At 47.5% G+C, this 21,920-nt stretch overlaps 1 protein-coding gene across 1 annotated transcript in view; it reads right to left on the reverse strand.

Annotated features, from left to right (window-relative positions):
- Positions 1-8,020: 8,020 nt before the first annotated feature.
- The window catches only part of CRTC3 (CREB regulated transcription coactivator 3), a 107,616-nt gene continuing 93,716 nt past the window's right edge, over positions 8,021-21,920 (reverse strand). The window contains exons 11-15 of the mRNA XM_077124275.1: positions 21,553-21,851; positions 12,412-12,600; positions 12,246-12,326; positions 9,548-9,650; positions 8,021-9,066 (exon numbers count right to left, since the gene is read on the reverse strand). Coding sequence (XP_076980390.1) covers positions 8,858-9,066; positions 9,548-9,650; positions 12,246-12,326; positions 12,412-12,600; positions 21,553-21,851 — 881 coding nt within the window. The 3' untranslated portion in view covers positions 8,021-8,857. The remainder of the gene's footprint in view (positions 9,067-9,547; positions 9,651-12,245; positions 12,327-12,411; positions 12,601-21,552; positions 21,852-21,920) is intronic.

A 21,920-nucleotide genomic window follows, 5' to 3' on the forward strand; every position in this document is an offset into this window, starting at 1 on the left:
ATAGTTTCTTCAACAAGTGGTGCTGGGAAAACTGGGTATCCATATGAAAAAGAATGAAGATGGACCCTACCTCACACCATAAACAAAAATGAAATCAAAATGGATCAAAGACCTAAATATAAGAACCAAAACTATAAAACTCCTAGAAGAAAACATAGAAAAGAATCTTCAGGACTTTGTATCAGGCAATGGTTCCTTAGACTTTACCCCAAAAGCATAAGCAAAAAAAGAAAAATTAGGTAAGTGGAACTTCATCAAAATTAAAAACAATTGTGCAGGAGTGCAAGGGTAAGTTCAGTGGTAGAATTCTCATCTGCCATGTGGGAGACCCAGGTTCAATTCCTGGTCCACGCACTTCCCCCCAAAAAACCATACAAACAATCAAAAACAAAAATTCAACAAATGGTGCTGCAATAACGGGATACGACATGGAAAAATAATGAAATGTGACCCTGCCATACAGCATACAAAAAAATAAAATAAAATAAAAAATAATTAAAAAGACAAACAACCCAATTATAAATGGACAAAAGGTTTGAATAGATATTTCTCCAGTGAAGATACAAATGGCCAGTCAGCACATGAAATATCCACAGCCACTAGGGAAATACAAATCAAAGCCACAATCACCCCCTACTTGGACATGACTCCCAGGGGTGTAAGTCTCTCTAGCATCATGGGACATGACTCCCAGGGGTGTAAGTCTCCCCAGAATCATGGGACATGACTCCTAGGGGTGTAAGTTTTTCAGCATCGTGGGACATGAGTCCCAGGGGTGTAAGTCTCCCCAGCATCGTGGGACATGAGTCCCAGGGGTGTAAGTCTCCCCAGCATATGGGACATGACTCCCAGGGGTATAAGTCTCCCCAGCATCATGGGACATGAGTCCCAGGGGTGTAAGTCTCCCCAGCATCATGGGACATGACTGCCAGGGGTGTAAGTCTTCCTAGCATCATAGGACATGACTCCCAGGGATGAGCCTGGCCCTGGCATCATGGGATTAGAATGCCTTCTTGACCAAAAGGGGAGAAAGGAATGCAGCAAAATAAAGTTTCAGTGGCTAAGAGATCTCAAATAGAGTCAAGACTTCTAAGCCCCAACCATCAGAATTCCTGAAAACCCCAAAGAATACCCTGGGCTTTATCTAAGACTCTATGAAAGTTTTACTTAGTAAGGTTTTTTTAGAAACTTAAGGCCTTGAGATTGTTCCTTATTCCATATAAGCCCTGAAATCCAGACGTACCAGTCTCTCCAAGAACATCAGCCAGTTTTATACCTCTACCCCATAAGGTCAACACCCCTTACCAGCACAAAGAAGCTAGAATGGTCATTGCCAAGATATCCCTAAAGATTGGGAGAATGATCAAATGAGAGGGAGGAGGTTTAATTGTGTTATTAGGATTATGACTACTGACTCATTATATAGATATTTCTTTGTAGTTTTTAGTGTATTAGAATAGCCAGATGGAAATACCTAAAATTGTTGAACTATAGTCCAGTGGCCTCAATCCTTGATAATGACTATATAACTATATAGCTTTTATTGTGTAATCATGTGATTGTAAAATCCTTGTAGCTGACACTCCCTTTCTCTTACATCTGGGTAGATGAGTAATAAAATAAAGATGTGCATGAAAAATAGAAACCCATGCATGCAATTCAGAATACACAAGGAAAAAAAACAACAACACAATCAAACAACACTTCACACCCATTTGAACGGCTCCTATTAAAAAAAAAGGAAAACTACAAAGTATTGGAGAGGATGTGGAGAAATAGGAACACTCATTCATTGTTAGTGGGAATGTAAAATGATGCCGTTTGGAGATTCCTCAGAACATTAAGTACAGAATTACCAAACGCCCCAGCAATCCCATGTCTAAGTGTTTACTCAAAAGAATTCACAGCAAGAACTCAAACAGATATTTGCACACCAATGTTCATAGCAGTATTATCCACAATTGCCAAAAAGATGGAAGCAACTGAAGTGTCTATCAGACAATGAATGGATAACAAAAATGTGATAGATACGTACAGTGGACCAGTATTCAGCCATAAACAGAATGACGTTCTGATACATGGGACAATGTGATGAACCCTGAAGATATCATGTGAGTGAAATAAGTGGACACAAAAGGGCAAATATTATATGATCTCACTGATCAGAGATAATTAGAATAAGTAAATTCATAGCATCGGAAACTAGAATACAGGTTACCAATGGTGGTGCCAGGTGGGAATGGAGAGTGAATGCTTAGTTAGTACAAAGTTTCTGTTTGGGGTTACAGAGAAGTTTGGGGTGACACTATCCCGACTTTGTGGGTATAATTAACACCACTGAATGATATATTTGAATGTGGTTCAAAGGGGAAATTTTAGGTTGTATACATGTTACTAGATGAAATTTTTTTTAAAACCCATAGGATTGCTAAGAAAGAAAGGAAGAGAGAATTCAGGCATGGAAAACTCATTGTGAAAGGACTGGCAGGGAGCACAGAAGCTGCCCGCCCGGACGAAGGCGAAACAATCGTGGGAGCCTTGGCTGCAGGACAGGATGTAACGGAATAAAGCTGGACAATGTAAAAAGGAGAATTCCCAAAATTTGGGAGGGCAAAGGAGACAGGAAGTGATGTTGAGCTCATTTCCTTACCTTAATCACAGGTTGTTAAGAAATGCCACCTACGGTTGAAACATGTTTAGAGAATGAATCCAATGGCCTAATCTTTTTCTTTTCTTTAGGGAAATAAATTAGAAACCTAAGAAGAAGCATAATTACTTGCAGCCGGACAATGTTCTTTAGTTATATTTAAGTTTCCTTTTGTTCCATTAAATTTAAATATTTTTTCTTTAAAGGCGCATATTGTATGAACCCAATTAAAAAACCAAAAAGCCTTTGTCCAACTACCCGTCCTTTTCTCTATAGAGGCTCGTGGAGAGCTGTCTCCACCCTCAGCCTCCAGATGTTAACCGTGGTCTTTTCTGGGTGTGCTGGGTTTCTGAGCCACTTTAAATCTTCTCTTTTGTAGTCAAGCGTCACTTGAATTTCTTATAATGTGCATGCGCGGTTTTTATAAAGCAGGGTTTATCGGTTTTTTTTTTTTAATTAAAATCCATTTTTGGAAAAGGACCCAAGTCTTCCCGTGCCAGGCACTCACCCCGTGCCAGCAGCTCTGGGCAGTGCAGCTCCGGGGCTGCGGTGTGCAGCTGTCCCAGTGGCGGGTCACCAGCTTGGAGGTCAGGGGTCAGGGGTCACAGGAAGGAAGCTGGCTGACCTTGAGCCCAGGGTGCAGGTCAAACCCACACCTGTGCTGGGGAGAGCGAGGGAGTCCGCACATCCTGCCGTTTCTTGGGCTCAGGATGCACCTGCAGACCTCGGGACCCCCTTGGGGTCAGCCACCCGGGCTCCCCTCCTCGGCTTCCATTGCAGGGCTGGGGACCCCAAGCCCCTCTGCACTGCGCTGCCCCTGCGAGGCCCGGGAAGCCATCTCCTGCCTGCCTGGCCATCAGATGGCCACAGGCACCGGGCCTGGCAGCACCTGCTGGTCGGTGCCTGAGCGGCCACTCAGGATACTTGGTATTGCATTTTGTCATTGTAAATGGAATGGTGTAACCATTACAAAATGAATGTAACCAAGGCCACTGCAGACCAATCTAAATTCCACACCTGACAGGCTCAGGCGGCTGGCGCTGGCCTTACCTGGGCCCTGAAAGCCCACCCTACATTCCCAGCTCCCTCTAGTGTCCAAACTGGGACACAGCCACCCAGAGCTGGACACAGCCACCCAGAGCTGGACACAGCCATCAGAGCTGGACACAGCCACCAGAGCTGGACACGGCCGCCCAGAGTTGGACATGGTCACCCAGAGCTGGACACAGCCACCAGAGCTGGGACACAGCCACCAGAGCTGGACACAGCCGCCCAGAGCTGGACACGGCCACCAGAGCTGGACACGGCCACCAGAGCTGGACACAGCCACCAGAGCTGGACACGGCCACCCAGAGCTGGACACGGCCACCCAGAGCTGGACACGGCCACCAGAGCTGGCCTTATTAACACCATAAGTGTTGTGCAGTACAACTCATTAGGCAAAAGGGACTTAAGATCAATTTAAAACATTTCTTCTAAACGAAGATTAGATATTTCAAAACAAATGTTATACAAATTCAGCATTTCTGAAGCTCTGTGCATCCGTTCTGGAAAGGACAGCAGATTCACGCAACCAATAATAGTTAAATAGTTTCAATAACTGACATTTATTGAGTGTTTGTTATGTGCTGGGCACAACCATGTGATTCAGCTCACCTCCACATGCTATGAGATGGGGACGTTTACTGTCCCATTTTACAGATGAGGCACAGAGAGAAGGAAGACCTGTCATTCTGCATGCTCCCGAGGGGAGGTAGAGGCTGCCAGGTGAGGCAGGAGGTGAGGGGAAGCCAGAAAGGAGGCTACTGCAAGGCTGGGGAGAGAGAAATGGGAGGCTGAGGCGGCTGTCAGGACCCAGGGATGGCTGGAGGGCAGGAGGGAGGCGGAGTGCGCCGCCATGGAGACTGGGCCCAGCAGCCGATGGGCGGAAACTTCACTGAGCAGCTACCCCTGTGCCAGGCACCCGGGCAGGAGTCAAGGAAAGAGGTGTGGCCTTGTCCTTGCAGAGCTTGGAGCCGGGAGGGGAGGCTTTGCACCAGGGCACAGACCGGCAAAGGATGGGGCAGAAGGCAGCTGGGGGTGGCAGGCCGAGGCACCTGAGATGACAAGCGGTGGGGACGGACAATAGGACAGGTGGCCTGGGGACAAGTGATCCAAAAGAAGAAGTGATGGCCAAGGGGGGGTGCACACAGGAGACGGACGTGTGACCTGAGAGGCAGAACAAGAAGTAAAGTTTCACTGAAGCCAAAGAGAGGGTTTGGGGGGAGCGGGGGAGGCCAAAGGGATCAAATGTCCCGGACGGGTCGGGTGCAGCAGGGGCTGAGAAGGGCCCTGGGTGGGCGTTTGTGCCCGTGGGCGTGAGGACGGAAGCGCGTGGGCAGAGCGGTGGCTGCCGGGGAGGGAGGGGTACACTGGGCTCTCCCAGGCAGGGGCGCGGGCGGGACAGAGGGAAGGGCCCTGCTCTCCTTTCGGTTGGTAACAGGGAGGCGGAGGAGACACGGCACGTTTACAGGCCGATGGGGGAGACCCCACGCGAGAGGGGCGCGCAGAAGCGGGGGGCGGGGCGGGGCGTGCTGAGAGGGGGCGGAGGAGACGCCAGCGCAGGCGAGACCAGCGGGGAAGGCGGAGGGTGGGCCTCGCTCCCACCTGTCCAGGGGAGAGGGGACAGGAAGGGAGCAGGGGGGCACCGTCCCCCAGGCCCGAGCTCCTGGCCTGCGGGGGAGGGGAGGTCTCGGAGGCCCGGGGGCGGGGGTCCCCTGCTCTCCCCGAGGCCCAGCAGCCGCAGGGTGGGGCGCGCACGAGGGCCGGGCCCCTGAGCCGGTGGCAGGGAGGGAGGGCGGGAGAGGCGGGGAGGCTGGCGGGGCAGGGACCGGCTCCCAGCGGGGTGAAAGGACAGGGGTGCAGGGGCTTGGGTGGCTGGGGGCAGAGGCGGGATTTCTGAGTAAGGGTTCAGAAGAGCTCCCTCCTGACAGGCCCCGGTGCCGGGGGGGGGGGGGGGGGGGGGGTCGGAGGGAAGCTGCTGGGGTGGGGCTGGGCGGTCTGGAGCGAGGGCGAGGCAGGTGTGGGGGTGCTGGGGGGGGGAGGCAGGCCGCTGAGCCACCCCAGGATGCCCTCTGCCCTTGGTACCCCATTTCAGAGGGACCGCGGGCCCCTGCTTCCCTCTGAGCCCTGAAGAGCGCGGCGCGAAGACGTGCAGACGGGTGGGCCGCGCGGGACAGAAACCCCGCAGGCCACCAGCAGACCAACTCATCTCCCCCGCAGCCAGAAAACACTGCAAATGCAGATACGACCATATTGTGCTGCTTTTAATTAGGAAAGATGTAAGAGGATGCGTTATAAACCTTGGAAGCTGCTTTATACAAGTTCCGATCTTTAAATATTGTTTAGCACGGGGGTGGGGGGGGGCGCGAGGAGTCAGGGCTGGGGATCTGATCCGCGGCTGCGGGGCGCGTCCCCAAGTGACGGAAACGCAGGCGGGGCCACGCGCCGGTCGGAAGCCCAGCCACAGGGACAGCGAGCTGTCCTCACAGGCAAATGCGCCTGACCGCAACATTCGGCCCAGGGGACAGGGGGAGCCCAGCCAGGACCAAGGAGAGCTGCGGTGGCCCACACATTTCCCGCCTACCCCAAAACCACAACCGAAGGAACATCTGGAGAAAATAGAGGTTTCGGTTCTAGGCTGTGACTGCTAGTAAACAAGAGCAGGTCAGACTCAATTTCTCAGGACAGAACTCACCACCGGGAAGCACCTGTGGCAGCCCCCTAATGCTGGCCGGGTGGGGAGGGCGGCCACACCTGTCTGTGATGTGTCCTCACTGACCAGGGGGGAATGGCCCACACCTGTCTGTGGCCTGTCCTCGAAACTGCCCCAGCAAGGAGGGTGCATAATGCCCGAAGCCTTATGAGGCACATGAAGGTGGGACGGCGACCCCAGGGCCCTGGTCCCCAGGGTAAAGGCACGGTGCTAAACGCCGATTGGGCTGGGAAGCCCATTTTTTTCCCCCCAAACAAAACTCTTAGATCAGCACAGCTCTCTGCCTGAAAAGCCAGATCGGATTTGGGGGGCCCTTAGCACAGGAAAGGCACCAGGGACCGGGCACCGAGTGATAAGGAAAGGCCTTTTTTCCTTAAAAAGTGCTTCACTCTGAGATGTGGCAGGGAAAGAGATCTGAAAACTGGACAACGAGGAAGGATCAGAAAGCGGTGAGGCCCCCAGTTGCTCCCTGAGCCGAGCCCTGGCAGGGAGGCACCTGGCGTTTCCTAACCCAGCACCAAGGGTCTGGGCTGGCGGCGGTAAGGGGCCAGTTCCTGAGGAACAGAGAGTGGCTCCACATCACGGCCGCTTAAAGAGCAGAGGTGCTGGCCCCTCCTCGGAAGACAGAAGGGAAAACAGGACAAGGGCTGTTGGGGGCGCCTGCCCAGGACCCTGGGACGAGGCCTCCTTCAGCCACGAGGGGCAGAACTGCTGGGCCGAGACCCTCTGGGAGGGGACAATGGCTGCCTGGGCAGCTGCCATCTGCCATCTTCATTCCCTACTGTCCTCCCGGACCCGCCATGCCCTTAGCGCCCAAAGGCTGCCCCGAGCTGCCAGGGCCTCACTACCCTGTGCCCTGCACACCCCTCGCCAGCTCTCCTGCTCCTGGCCGGTCTTAGGTTTGCTTAGGCTGTGGCCAGAGGAGACAGGCGGTGGTGGACATCTGATAAAACTATTTTATAAGGTGTTAATGACTAATGATGGATTTCATGAATTAGGTCTTCATTTTACCATAGGCTATTTCTTCAACCTCAAAAAAAATAAAAAAAGCCTCTAAACAATTCAGAGCAAAACATGGATCCGGGAGAGACGCTCTTTTGAGGTGGGGGCCTGGCCAGCATCTGCCGGCTCCCAGCATGTGGGCAGCGCAAGTGGCTCAGCCACTTAGATGCACTCAGAAGATACTTTTCAGCCCCGTGCCAGGCAGCACAGCCTCGAGAAGCGCTGGGGCCCAGGCTGGCTGAGCATTTGGTCACCTAGTGTCAAAAGCATAGTAAAGTGCTTGCTTCATCACAGGACTGAGGGCGAGAAGAGCCAGGGCTCTGAGAAGGTCTGTCAGGGAGGGGGGTAGCCAGAGATTAGCCTGCCTTGCCACGAGGCAGATTCATTCATTCATTCAACATGCATTTACACAGCACCTTTCCCATGCCAGGCACCTGTTGGATACTAAAGATTCTAATGACAAATAAGGCACACTCCCTCCCTCCCGGAGCTTACTCTCCAGAGGGTCACACTACTGCTCCCAATCCACAGAAACAGCTCTGGGCATGAGAGGGACGCTCCCTTGCTGGTGGACGGGACCAGGCCTCCAGCCTTCTCCGGCCGGCCTGCACTGAGGAAGCTTGTCCGGAGAATGTTGTGCGTCTGTGAGATACCATCGGCCCTCTCTTCCTTCCCCAACCACAAGGAAGAAGTCCTCTTTTCTTCAGGCTCATTGGGTACAAGGGGACTTTTCTCAATGACCAAATAGGATCGTCTTCCTTTTCCTTCCGTCTGTAAGGAAAAGGTGTACTGAAGCAGCAGAAAAGAGATTACAAACTTGGAGAAGACAAGTCAGCATTCAGTTTGCCTAACTGAAGCCTAGTCTTAGACTTGTGGCAAGAATGCTTCTTCAAATTGGAATGAAGGCATGTTGGAGCGCCATGGCTCTCCCTGCACCCTGGAATGTCGCTGCTCCGGCCAGCTGGTGGGTCCCCAGTCGGTGGCGGTGGGCTCAGAGGTGTTGTGGTGCTGTGGTACCGCTGCTGGACACTGAGCCCGCCCGCACATCCGCGGCCCCTCTGCCCCCACCTCACGTCCTCTCTTCAGTGTTGATCGAGATCAGTGGCTCTCAGTTCTACACAAAACGACGCAGGCCTTCGTTACATGATGTTGCCCATAGCCACATATTAGGCGGCTGCGTGGCCGATAAAAAGATACAATGGTCATGATGAGGCGCGTTCAAGTTCATCTCAGGCTCCAAAGCAGCCCGTCTGCAGCAATACAACCCGCGCTGCAGGCCCGAGAAGCCGCGGGGACATGATGGGACCTCATCTGAGAGCTTGGAGCCGTGGAATTGGTTTGTTCCACGTCAGAAGCCTGAGATAACTAAAGCCAGGAATACAGCAGGCGCCATTCTGTAGCGTTCTGTTTTGGCTGTTTCAGAAATGAAATTCTCCTGTTCTGCTCCGTTCTGTTCACAGTCGGTCAGCTCGAAATGTCTCTTCCACAGAGGGGTCAAGCAGGCCCATACTGGAGCCGCTTAACATGTTGAGTCCATCCAGGCTCAGGGGTTCAATCTGAAGCTCATCCTCCAGTGGAAATGGGTTGTCCGCGTTCAGGCCGACCTCAGGCATGCCTGCCAGCGCACTGCTGAGGTCTCTGAACAGGCTGGCACTCGAGTCTTCTGCAAGGAGCAGCGAGAAGGGAACACAGTGTGGGTTAGGGGGCAGGAGGCCCTACGCTGCAGAACCAACGGCAGGCAGTCCACCAAGGGAGTGCAGCCAGCAACAAGTCCATTCCCGCTCTCACCTCCCCAGCCAGGGCATGGCCAGCCGTGTATGGCTACTCCCAGACCTCCAGCTCTTGCCCTGGAATCGTCATTCTTTTCAGTCAGTTCCACAACTCTCAATTTTTTGCAATCTATCTCTGAACGTCATCAATCACCTGGAACTAAGTATTTCAGCCAGGGCTTCTACCATCAGGCCCTCTCCCACTGCGTTATCGTCTTTGGGATATGACACCTGCATCTCAAAAAGGCAAAGCCAAGCCAGGGGACTTCGGCCTTTGCATTATGTGCTGTGTTGTCTAACACTGTCTTACAACGGCATCTGTAAAATCACAGCAAAGTGGAAACAGTAAGAAGCTGAGGGGTAGCCTGCGCTCACCTGTTAGGATGGCGTTTGGGAAGTTCCCGCAGTTGGAATACAGGGTTGGTCTTAAGTGAAATGAGTCCTGCGGTTCTCGGTTGGCCTGTTGCGGCAGGGGCACCTGGAAGCATCAAAGGTCACACTGTCAGGTCAAGTCCTGTCTCCCAGAAGCGAGGGAATTAGAATCATGCAGTGTGCTCCCAGAGCGAAATCAGACCTGGAAAATGACTCCCAGTCCCTTCTTTCTAGGAGGCCAGCATGCTGTGCTGTCATGAGGACGTATGGGCAGGCAGGCGCTGGGGTGGAGGAGGGGCTGAGGTCCGCAGTGGACCGGCCTGTCCCCATGCCCGCACTGCACACCCCACCAAACCATCCCGGGAGGAACCAAGGGCCGTCACAGGCCTTCCTCTCCTTATCCACGCCGAGCCTTCCGGCAACTGCCTTCCAGAGGCAGGAGACTGGCCAGGGCTTCGCCTGTAACCAAGGAAGTGATGGGCTCGTTTCCTCTTTGGCTCCTAGCAAGACGAGAGAGTGGGAACGTTCCTTCTCACACCAGAGAGAGCAGCTCCGACTCCTTCCCAGGGCCCACCGCGGCCTGGGGGTCACAGCCCCACTCACGGGGACGGGTCGGAACTGGGGCCTATTTTAGGTGCTTTTTCTGAAGTCAACTTTCCAAACCATTACTTAAAATGTCCAAGAGAAGGAATTTGCATCATTTTTTAAGACGATACTGACTCTCACCTAGACTAAAATGGCCTCTTCAGAAAACGGAGGTAAGGTCTGCCATTTCTTCCCAGGAGGCGTCACCACGGCCCACTCAGGAAATCTCTGCTTCACCTATGCCTGCTAACGACAGCCAGCCAGCTGTCTGTCTGTTCTCCTACCCATCTGTTCATCAGTCTATGCATCTGTCTTCATCCCCACCACCAGTGAAAGTGCTCAACCCTCCCTTCCCTCCTTACTCCACCTGTGGCCCAATCCATACGCATTAAATCTAGGAATACTAAATGCTATAAAGGTCTTGGGATTTGTTCATATGAAACTTAACCTCACAAAGATAGGTCAAGCCTACTTAAAATTAGCCCTAAGAGTCACCCCCAAGAGAACCTCTTTTGTTGCTCAGATGTGGCCTCTCTCTCCAGCCAACACAGCAAGTAAACTCACCACCCTCCCCCTGTCTCCCTGGGACATGACTCCCAGGGGTGTGGACCTTTCTGGCAACATGGGCCAGAGATCCTAGAATGAGCTGAGACTCAGCATCAAGGGATTGAGAAAACCTTCTCGACCAAAAGGGGGAAGAGAAATGAGACAAAATAAAGTGTCAATGGCTGAGAGATTTCAAACAGAGTAGAGAGGTTATCCTGGAGGTTATTCTTACACATTAAATAGATATCACCTTGTTATCCAAGATGTAATGAAGAGGCTGGAGGGAACTGCCTGAAAATGTACAGCTCTGTCCCAGTAGCCATGTTTCTTGAAGATGATTGCATAATGATATAGCTTTCACAATGTGACTGTGTGATTGTGAAAACCTTGTGTCTGATGCTCCTTTTATCTACCTTATCAACAGATGAGTAACACATATGGAATAAAAATAAATAATAGGGGGAATAAATGTTAAATTTAGACTGAAATGCTAGTGACCAATGAAAGGGAGGGGAATGAAAGGTAGGGGTAAAGCGTATGGTATGTATGAATTTTTTTTCTGTTGTCTTTTTATTTCTTTTTCTGAATTGATGCAAATGTTCTAAGAAATGCTCATGATGGTGAATATGCAACTATGTGATGATATTGTGAATTACTAATTATATATGTAGAACAGAACGATCATATATTGTTAAATTTTTTTTAATTCAAAATTAATTTAAAAAAACAGTGGTGAAAAAATGCTATAAAGGAATATAAAATGCTATAAATCCAACAAAAGAATAAAAAAAGAAAACAAAACAAAGTGCTATAAATCTAGGTATATTAAAAATGGCCAGTGTGTTTAGGTAATAAAATAATTATAATAATATTGTTTCAGTTGTAATAAAGATAGCACATAAATGCAAAATGTTAGTAATAGAGAAAACTGTGTAAGTTGGATATGTGGGAACTTTCTATTTTTTTGTATGATTTTTCTATAAGGCTACAACTGCTCTAAAAAAAATTCAGTGTCAGGGAAAAACTACAAAGCAAAGGAAAACGGCCGGAAGGAAATTTCCTATGGAAGGGCGCCCCCACACACACACCTTCCCAAATCCCTACCAGTCCACTCCAGGACCAAGCTCTTGTGCAAGGGCACACACAGTGTTGGGCACACACCGTGGGGGGCACACCAGCTAGGTCTGCCAGCAAAGCACTGGCGCTCTCCCACTCCTCCGCCATGGGGACAAGACACTCCCTCTGCCCTAGATTCCCCAACACACCGGGGAGTTGATAGCTATGGTTCCCTCCAGTACTCCTGCTGCCACAATTCGATGACTGCAATATCAGCAAAAGTGCTTCCACGCTTTGTTCAAAGCATTCTTTGGAAGAGGTCTGACACAGAACAAAGCAGCCGGCTTCAGTGTTTTAGGAACAGGGACGGTTCGAAGCACTCCTGGTCCTCGATACAGGTATCTGGAGTATCTGGCTGTGGGTCCTCTGCAGGGAGGCCTTAAGTGGTGCAGTTCATGCGCTGAGGAGGGGACGGCCTAAGGGCACACACGGGTCATGCCCCAGTATGACGTACCTGCTGGGGGAAAGCCAAGCCTGGCCTCCCGGACTGCTGGTCAAAGCCCACGTCTGGGAAGAAGCTGGTCAAAGGAGAGCCCTTCGGGGAATAGAGGACACCACTTAGCCTGGCACTCAGAACAAAATAAGGGTCCCCCCTCGCGGACGCTCCTGCTGGGACTCACCTGGGACGCGATGAGCTGGAAGTCAGGCTGGGACAGCGACACCGCTGCCTGGGGCTGCTGGGCAGGGGGCTGCGCCAGCAGAGGCGGGGGGAGTTCCTGGTGCTGCGCGGGGTAAGGCGGTGGTGGGGACACTTGAGCTTGAGCTTCTGGGGGCAGGAAGGAAAGTGTGCTTCGATCTGAGGGCGCCATCTGGAAAATACAGTTTCTGAGAGTAAGTCCTTTAAGGTGAGGCCACGTCAGAAGTGGGGAAAAGCCCTGAGATTTGCCTCACTGCTGGGACTTGTGCCTGCTCCAAGAAGCTCGTCCAGCTCCTGCCAAATGCATCTCAAATCTCACTTCCCCACAAAGCAGTCCCCATTCAAGGACAATTTCTATTGTCTTAAAAACAAACAAAACCAAACAGCAACCAATTTAATCAGTTTCCTAAGTGAAAATCATGATTTAAAAAAAAGAAAGTCATGACTTCTGGTTAAAGAGGGCACGGAGCAAGGCATTTAGCTTTCTCACTCCTGAAAGTCTACTAAACCACTAAAAAAAATAAAACAGCATTAACCAAAAATAAACAACACTAAATCAATGATAACACTAAACTAATAACAAATAGCACAAGGACAAAGGTGAGGAGAAAATGGCAACAAAATCCGGAAAATGAAAAGCAGATGGGACCAGACCTTCAGGTCCTGGCCTCGCTGTGCTGCCATGGAACTGGCCTCCCTCCTGCCTGGCAGGGGCCTGGAGGGTGATACTCTGAACAGGCCAGAGCTGAGGTCTCCACACAGGGTGCACCAGCCCCGAGAGGGTGAGACCACGCCACTGAGGTCACAGGCTTCGCTGTGGTGCTTTCAAGTCTCATCCCAGCCCCGTGGAGCAAACCCATCGCAAACAGGGCCTTTAAAGAGTCAGCTGGGGGGTGGCCCAACCGAGTCAGGATGGTCTTACAGAGACGGACACAAAGAAGCTACGGTGGAAAGGAGATGGGAGTCTGCAGAACTCAGAACTCAGAAGAGGAAGGAGAAGATGCTTCCTTGTACACTGCCATGTGACGGAAATGCCAAAGAACCCCAAGGAATGCCAGCAGCCGGCCCTGGAATACCACAGTCTTGCCGATGCCCCCACTGAATTCCTGTTGATTAAGCCAACCCATTGTACAGCATCTGCTTTAGTGCCGGGAAACTAAAACACTCACCAAATCTTGAGACCCTCACCTTTCTTTCCCAACTTAGCCCTCAGAATGCTTGTATCCTGGCCTATCCCAGGCAAGAGTGGAGTGTACACTTTAGGAAATCTGACCAGCCTGAGAGAAAATCCTAAAATTTATGACATTATCAGAAACTCCTCAAGGAAACGGCTTAGCTAGATCATTCTATAGTAAAGACTAAACTTGACAGTCTATCCATGTATGCAGAACTTCCAATTGGATTTATTTTTTGCTGTATTTTAAAAAATTTTTACTGTGGTAACATACATAGATATATATAAAATTTACCATTTTTACCATTTCTAGGTGTACAATTCAGTGACATCAGTTATGTGTACAATGTTGTGCTTCTGTCATCACCAAAACTTTTTCATCGCCAAAACAGAAACTCTGTACCCACTAAGCAACGACTCTAAACAATTTTCCTCTCCCCCAGTCCCTGGTAACCTCCCATCTATTTTCCATCTACACTAATTTGGTTATTCTAGATATTTCATGTAAGTGGATCACACAATACTTGTCCTTTTGTGTTGGTTTATTTCACTGAGCATAATGTCACATGTATCAAAACTTCATTCCTTTTTATGGCTGAGTAATATTTGATCATATGGATATATTACATTTTGTTTACCCATTCATCGGTCGTTACACACCCGGCCTGTTTCCTCCTTTTGGCCATTGTGAATAATGCTGCTATGAACATTGGTGAACAATTATTTGTTTGAGTTTCTGTTTTTAATCCTTTGAGTAACATACTTGAGTGGAATTGCCGGGTCATATGGGAAATGTTTAACTTCTTGAGGAACTGCCGAACTTAATCAGCTTTTTAGTGCCCTATTCTTTTTTTTTTTTTTTTAAATATTTCTATTGTAAACCTTAACAAACATACAAACATTCTTGACATATAAACATTCCATACATGGTACACAATCAGTGGCTCACAATACCATCACATAGTTGTGTATTCGTCACCATGATCATTTTTTTTTTATATTTATATCTCTCCAGCAAAAGAAAAAAGAAAAAAACTCATATATATGATACCCCTTGCCCCTCCCTCTCACTGACCACTAGTATTTCAAATCTACTCAATTTATTTTAACCTTTGTTCCCTGTTATTTTATTTTTTTTATCCATATTCTTTACTCATCTGTCCATACCCTGGATACAAGGAGCATCAGACACAAGTTTTTCACAATCACACAGTCACACTGTAAAAACCATATCATTATACAATAATTTTCAAGAATCAAGGCTACTGGAACACAGCTCCACAGTTTCAGGCAGTTCCCTCCAGCCACTCCAATACATCATAAACTAAAAAGGGGATATCTATATAATGCGTAAGAATAACCTCCAGGATAACCTCTCGACTCTGCCTGAAATCTCTCAAACACTGAAACTCCATCTTGTCTCATTTCTCTCCTCTCCTGCTTGGTCGAGAAGATCACCTCAATCCCTTGATGCTAAGTCCCATCTCATCCCAGGATTTCTGTCCCACGTTGCCAGGGAGGTCCACACCCTTGGGAGTCATGTCAGCCCAGAGAGAGAGGCCATATCTGAGCAAGAGAAGAGGTTCCCTGGGGGTGACTCTCAAGCCGAATTCAAGTAGGCTTAGCCTTTCCTTTGCAGGGGTAAGTCTCATAGGGGGCGAACCCCAAGATCGAGGGCTGGACTGCCCTCTTCTTAAATAAGAACTGAATGCCAAGGATCACAGCCATGAAGAAATCATCTGGCATGCAAGTCAGAGACCAAAACAGACATTCATAGAAAAGATACTTGGAGAAACCCACGCAGAAAGAGAGAGTTTTCAAAAAAAGCAAAACAAAACTAACACAATATTTACACTATTGAAAAAAATCCCTCTCTGTTAGTGATACATTTTGAAGTATTTTGCAACATGTATCTGTGTTTGTATGTGTATTGTTGAAGCCGGATGATGGGTACAGGGGGTATACTCTTTTCTCTACTTTCTTGCAATTTGGAAAAATTTCATTGTAAAAAGTAAAAACAAAAGAAATCTGGAGAAAAACTACTACTAGAAATCTGAGAGATATAAAGGGCAATACTGTGTCCACAAAACAAGTGTGATGCTGTAATGAAAAAGAACATCCAGAGAACAACATCAACAAAGAAACTTCTGGTAAATTCAAAAATGAGAAACACAATAGAAGGGTTGGAGGATAAAGCTGACAAGCTTCAGAAAGTACAGCAAAAAGACAAAGAGAAAGGAGGAGAAGAAAAAAAAAGTAGCAAGTTAGAGGGTCTGTGCAGATGTCCAACGTTCATACAAGGGAAGTTCTAGAAAGTGAGAAGAGAGAAAATTTAAGGGAAGAAATAATTAAAGAAAATTTCCTAGAACTGAAAGATCTGAGTTTCCAGACCAACAGAAATTACCAAATGCACAGATCAATGGATGAAAACAGACTCAAGCCAAGCATTCTTTTTTAGCTTATATAAAGGGAATTTATTAAGTTACAAGTTTACAGTTCTCTGGTCATAAAAATGTCCAAACTAAGGCACTCAGAGAAAGCTACCTGAACTCAAGAAAGGCCGTGTGTCACAAGGGAAGGCACGTGGTTGGCGCCTGCATCCCCTCCTGGCTTCTGGTTTCAAATGGCTCTCACAGCCCCTGTGAGCCCTTGATTCCAGCTTGCTCAGCATCTCATCAAAAGGTACCTGGCAGCGTCTGCTGGGCTCTGCATCTCCACACGTCCGTGTCTAGGTGTCTGCTCGCTGTTGGCACTCCGAGCATCACTTTCAGCACACCGAGCATCTCCAAATGTCCGTGTCTGTCACTTCTGGTTCCTGTCTAGCTTTTGCAGGCTCTCTTAGCTCCTGACATCTCCTGCGGCTTCTGCATTTCCAAATGTCTGTGTCTCTGTCAGCTCTGTCAGAGCAACTACCTTTTAAAGGACTCCAGCAGAATCAAAGCCCACTTTGAGTGGGTGGAGATATGCCACCTTCCTATGGCTGCAGCAGTGAAAAGACTTATCACATTTCATCCACACTGCTTAGTTTCATCTTCAAACAAATGGATAATTCAAATATAAATATACTCAAGGCCCTTTGCCTGGGCACACAGTGAGAAACATGAATAAAAATATAATAGACAAAAAAAAGCTATTATGTGTTATAGACTGATTATCTGGAGATAGGAACTATAGTTGGTTATTAGCTAACTGAAGATGATGTAAAGCTCTCAGATGACCGATTTCTGGGCAAACGATTTCTAAGGTATTGTCACAAAGATCCAGACTGGAGTTTTGCAAGGGATCTGACAGTTTCAAGAACTGCAGCTATTATTCAAATGCAGGTACCAAGGTTGTAAGGGAGATCCTCTTCATAAAGACTCTCTCCAAGTACTGCAGTCCCTCAGCTTTCAGTAACTCCAGTGGGAAATGGTGCAGATTCCTGTCATTTAAGAACAAATTCTCATGCTTTTCCAGCCTTGCCACAGAAATCGTCTTACAAAGTTTGGATGCCATGACTGAACATATCCCACCAGGCATGCTGTCGCACTGCGTCTTGTCAAAACTGGTCCATTTCTGGATGCCAGTGGAGCCAGCACTCAGGGGTGCAGGCAGCCAAGCCAAGCCATCTTGGAGTTTCAAAACACTGGGGGCAAAAAAAAGATCCTACAAGCTTCTAGAGGAAAAAAAGGAGACCTCATACAAAGTATCAAGAATCAGAATGGCACTGGGTTTCTCAATTATAACTCTAAAAACTAAAAGGCAATGGATCAATAACTTCAAAATCTAAGGGAAACTTATATCAAATTTAGAATTCTATACCCAGCCAGCTTATCCATTAAATGGAAGGTAGAATAAACAGTTTTCAGTCACATACTCTTCTTTTTGTGAAGATACTGGAGAATTTGTGTCAAGTGCGTTGACAGTCGATCTACCCAACTCTAAGAGCTTGGGTTGAATTAGTAATGTATCGATACATATAAAACCAGACCAACAACAACAGTCAGACATTATTAACTCCTGGGAGAAAAAAAGAAGTTCATTTTGTTATTTCATAGCATACTAGATTGTTCGAATCTGACTACATTATTTAGCTATGAAAACAATAAATATGGAGTATTGCTCTAAACAAAATGACCAGAAAGAAACTATATTGTGAAGGTGAGAGCAGGAAGGAAACATGTGTGGGAGAGGTAAAAAAGAAATAACCCAAATCTTCCATAGCAGGATTAAGTTACATAATGCCTAGCACTGAAAAATCTACAAGATGCAAAATAAGCATGAATTAACATGGAGAATATATGAAAGCAATTAGCTAAAATGGTTACAAGTAGCCATCTAGAGGCAGTGAGAAATATGGTTAGCAGGAGAGGGAAAGGTAGCTGTTATTTTATAGCAAATCTTTTAGAAGTATTTGTACTCTTTCAACTATGTGCATGTATATATAACACCAATTTTTTAAAAATCCAAATATTAAACAAATCACAAAAATAAAAACATCTGAGAGGATGCTCTCTACACATACAGTCCCCTTAAATGTGGCTAGAACAAGAACAATATTTTTACATCCTATAAAACAATCTTGTAAAATAAAATAAAAGGTAACCCAAAAACACAAAAAGAACATTCAGACATTCCGTGTTCATGGACTGGAAAACTAAATATCATTAAGATATTGTGGTGGTTTGAAGCTGTTCTGTACCCCAGAAAAGGCCATGTTCTTTTAATCCGTTCCTGTGGGTGCAGACCTGTTATGGGTGGGACCTTTTGATTAGGTTACTTCAATTGAGATGTGATTCATCCCATCCAAGGTAGGGGGGTCTTGATTCTTTTACTGGAGTCCTTTACAAGAGGATGAAGGAAACAGAAAAAGCCCAGATTGCTCAGAGAGAAACATCCAGAAATCTGGAGAGAAAAAGCTCCTGGAGGAGCTCAGAGAGGAAGCCATTGAAGTCAGAAGCTGAAAGCAACAAAACCTGGGAGAGAAGGACCAGCAGCTGCTGCCCATGTGCCCGATGCCGGTGGCCCGAATTCCGAGTCCAGGCATCATCCTGCGGCTGCCCTGAGGTGGACGTTTTCATGGCCTAAGAACGGTAAATTGTAAGTTAATAAATCCCCATTGTAAAAGCTAATCCATTTCTGGTGAAGACTGCATTATGGCAACTTTAGCAAACCGAAACAGATGTCAATCCTAGTCAAAGCATTATACATTCAAAGCAATCCCAATCAAAATTCCAAGAACCTTCTTTGCAGACATGGAAAAGCCAATCAAATCGATATGGATAGATAAAGCCATCTTGAAAAAGAACGAAGTTGGAGGGGTCAGGCTACTTGATCTCAAAATTATTACAAAGCCACAATAATCAAAGCATGGAACTGACAAAAGGACAGACATATAGACGAATGGAATCAAACTGAGAGCTCAGAAATCAGCCCTCACATTTAAGGCCAAATGATTTTTGACAAAGTGACAAAGACCACTCAATTGGGAAAGGATGGTGTCTTCAACAAAAGGTGCTGGAAAAACTGGATCTTCATTTGCAAAAAAAAAAAAGGAGGAAAGGACCCCTATCTCACACCTTATAAAAATAGCAACTCAAAATTATCAAGACCTGAATATAAGAGCCAGAACTATCAAACTCCTAGGAAAAAGCATAGGGAAGCATCTTCAGGATCTTGTGTTAGGCAATGGTTTCTTAGACTTTACACTCAACCACAAGCAACAAAAGAAAAAGTAGATAAATGGGACTTCATCAAAATTTAAAACTTCTGTGCCTCAAAGGACTTTATCATGTGTCAGCAAGGTCACGTGGCCGGCATCTGCTGGTCCCTTGCTTCTGGGCTCCACTTTCAGCCTCTGTTCCTGTGGGGGTTCTGGCTTGCTTAACATCTCATGGCAATATCTACTGGGCTCTCTCCAAAATGCTTCCTCTTTTAAAGGATTCCAGTAAACTAATCAAGACCCACCAGGAATGGGTGGAGTCACATCTCCATCTAATCAAAAGGTCACACCAACAATTGGGCACGCCACATCTCTGGAGATAATCTAATCAAAGTTTCCACCCTGCGATACTGAATCAGGATTAAAAGAAACGGCTGCCCTAAAAGATTTTATCAGGATTAAAACATGGCTTTTGGGGGGTACATAATAGATTCAAATCCGCACACTAGCCATCAGGGAAACGCAAATCAAAACCACAACGTGATACCATTTCATACCCGCTAGAATGGCTACTATTAGAAAAAACGGAAAATGACTGCTGGAGAGAATGAGAAGAGGAGCATTCATTAACGGCTGGTGGCAAAGTAAAATGGTGCAGCCACTGTGGAAGACAGTTTGGTGGCTCCTGAGAAAGCCAAGTATAGAATTACCATATGACCTGGCAATCCCACTAATACTAGGTCTATACCCAAAAGAACTGAAAACAGGGACTCAATCCGGTATTTGCACACCGATGTTCATAGCGGCATTATTCACAATTGCCTGAAGATAGAAGCAACCCAAGTGCCCATCAATCAATGAATTGATAAATAAAATGTGGTATATACACATGACAGAATATTCCACAGCTGTAAAAAGGAATGAGGCCCTGATACACGTGACAACATGGATGAACCCTGAAGCTATCATGTTGAGTCAAATAAGCTGGACACAAAAGGACAGCTATTGTCGATCTGGAATAATCCACTGATTTGAAATAATTAGAACAAGCAATTATTCAGAACTAAGACTATGGGTCTAAACTTCAGCAGTTAATCTAGAATCTAGAATAGACATTACCAGGGGGCAGGGCGGAGCTTGGAAGGGGAGTTTAGACTTGGACCGCACAGGGCGATGGGAACGTTTTGGCGATGGATGGTGGTGCTGGCAGCACTACACTGTGGATGCAGCTAACAGCACTGAAACAGGCTCTGAATGGGGTTAACATGGGAAATACTAGGGGATACAAAAGTAACAGAATGAAGATTTTTTGAATTTGGGAATTACACTGTACAAACAGTGAACCCTAGGTCAAGCCATGGACTCTAGTTAATGGTATAATTACCAAGATGTGCTTTCATTAATTGCACCACACCAAGGCAAGGGGAAATCATAGGGTGTGTTTGGGAAACTGTACTTTATGCATGATTGTTCTATAAGCCCACAACTGGGTTAATAAAGAAAAAAGTCTGTACACAGAAAAAAAAACCTTCAAAAAAACAATTATGAAACTCCCTCTCACCCTCCCCCCAGAGAGATTACTCATCTAATCAAGACCCTGTAGCTGGCAATCGGCAACGGATGACTAAGAACTACGCCTCCAACTCCTCTGCAGTGCTCTGACAACTCCTGGTAAATCATTACTCATTTATAGTGAAGTGGTGAGTGGTTGATGACATTATAATGTATCTAATGAGCAACCAATCGGTTAAAAACACAGCCATTCATGGTGGTGTAAGAAGAACCACCCTAGGAGTTTAAAGTTGAGAAAAAAAAGTCAACAAGTCAAAGTGTGACATTTCAACCCCAGACTTCCTATAACAGCTCGTGACTTCAACATATGCCTCTCCTTTTTTTTTTTTTAAACAGACTTCTTTAATTCCTTAATGTCTTCTTTGGGTTTTGCTGTGCCTTAAAATTCTTATAGAGTCAATTATTGGCTTTCCATGCTAATTTAAAAATCCTCACTTGGTTTCCCTTAGTCATCCCGGACATACCTGGATTACTTCCTCTCTACCCCGCCTCCCCTCAGCCCAGACCGTGAGGTGACTGCAAACTGTTCGATATTTGCTTAAGAGTAGCCAACACAGCAAATCTGCTAATAGGAGGCCCTGAGTGCATCCTGAACTGCTCGGCTCTCTCCGATTTCACCTGCAAGGGAGCACTAACTGCATTGCGACCCCATGCACGCTTGGTGCTAGTCCACGACAACCCGGGCCAAGAAAGCGATGCTCCAGGCGCCAGTCTGTTGAATGCAGGTGGTGCTTTACCTGGGACAGAGGATATGGATTGAGCGGGCCGGCTGAAGAGAGCTGTCTGCTGAGGCCCTGGTGTGCTTCGGAGGCGGGAGCGAGCGTGAGGGGGCTGACGGGGGGCTGCCGGCGCCGGGAGGGGCAGCTCGGGCTGGCGGTGGGCAGGGAGGGGTTGCTGAGGGAGAAGAGGCGGAGCGAAGGGTGAAGGGCCGAGGCGCTGGGCGCAGGGGGCAGCGGGGGGCTGGTGAGGGAAGAGGAGAGCGCCGCCTTAGTGAGCGTGGCCTGGAGGGAGGGGTTACTCCGAGAACTCTGCAGACCTAGAAGACAACAAATTCACAGGTTATCTGCCACACTTTCAGACCACATCTTTGGTTTTACAAAGATCA

Source organism: Tamandua tetradactyla, chromosome 12 (assembly GCF_023851605.1).
Source record: "Tamandua tetradactyla isolate mTamTet1 chromosome 12, mTamTet1.pri, whole genome shotgun sequence".
Lineage (NCBI taxonomy): Eukaryota > Metazoa > Chordata > Mammalia > Pilosa > Myrmecophagidae > Tamandua > Tamandua tetradactyla.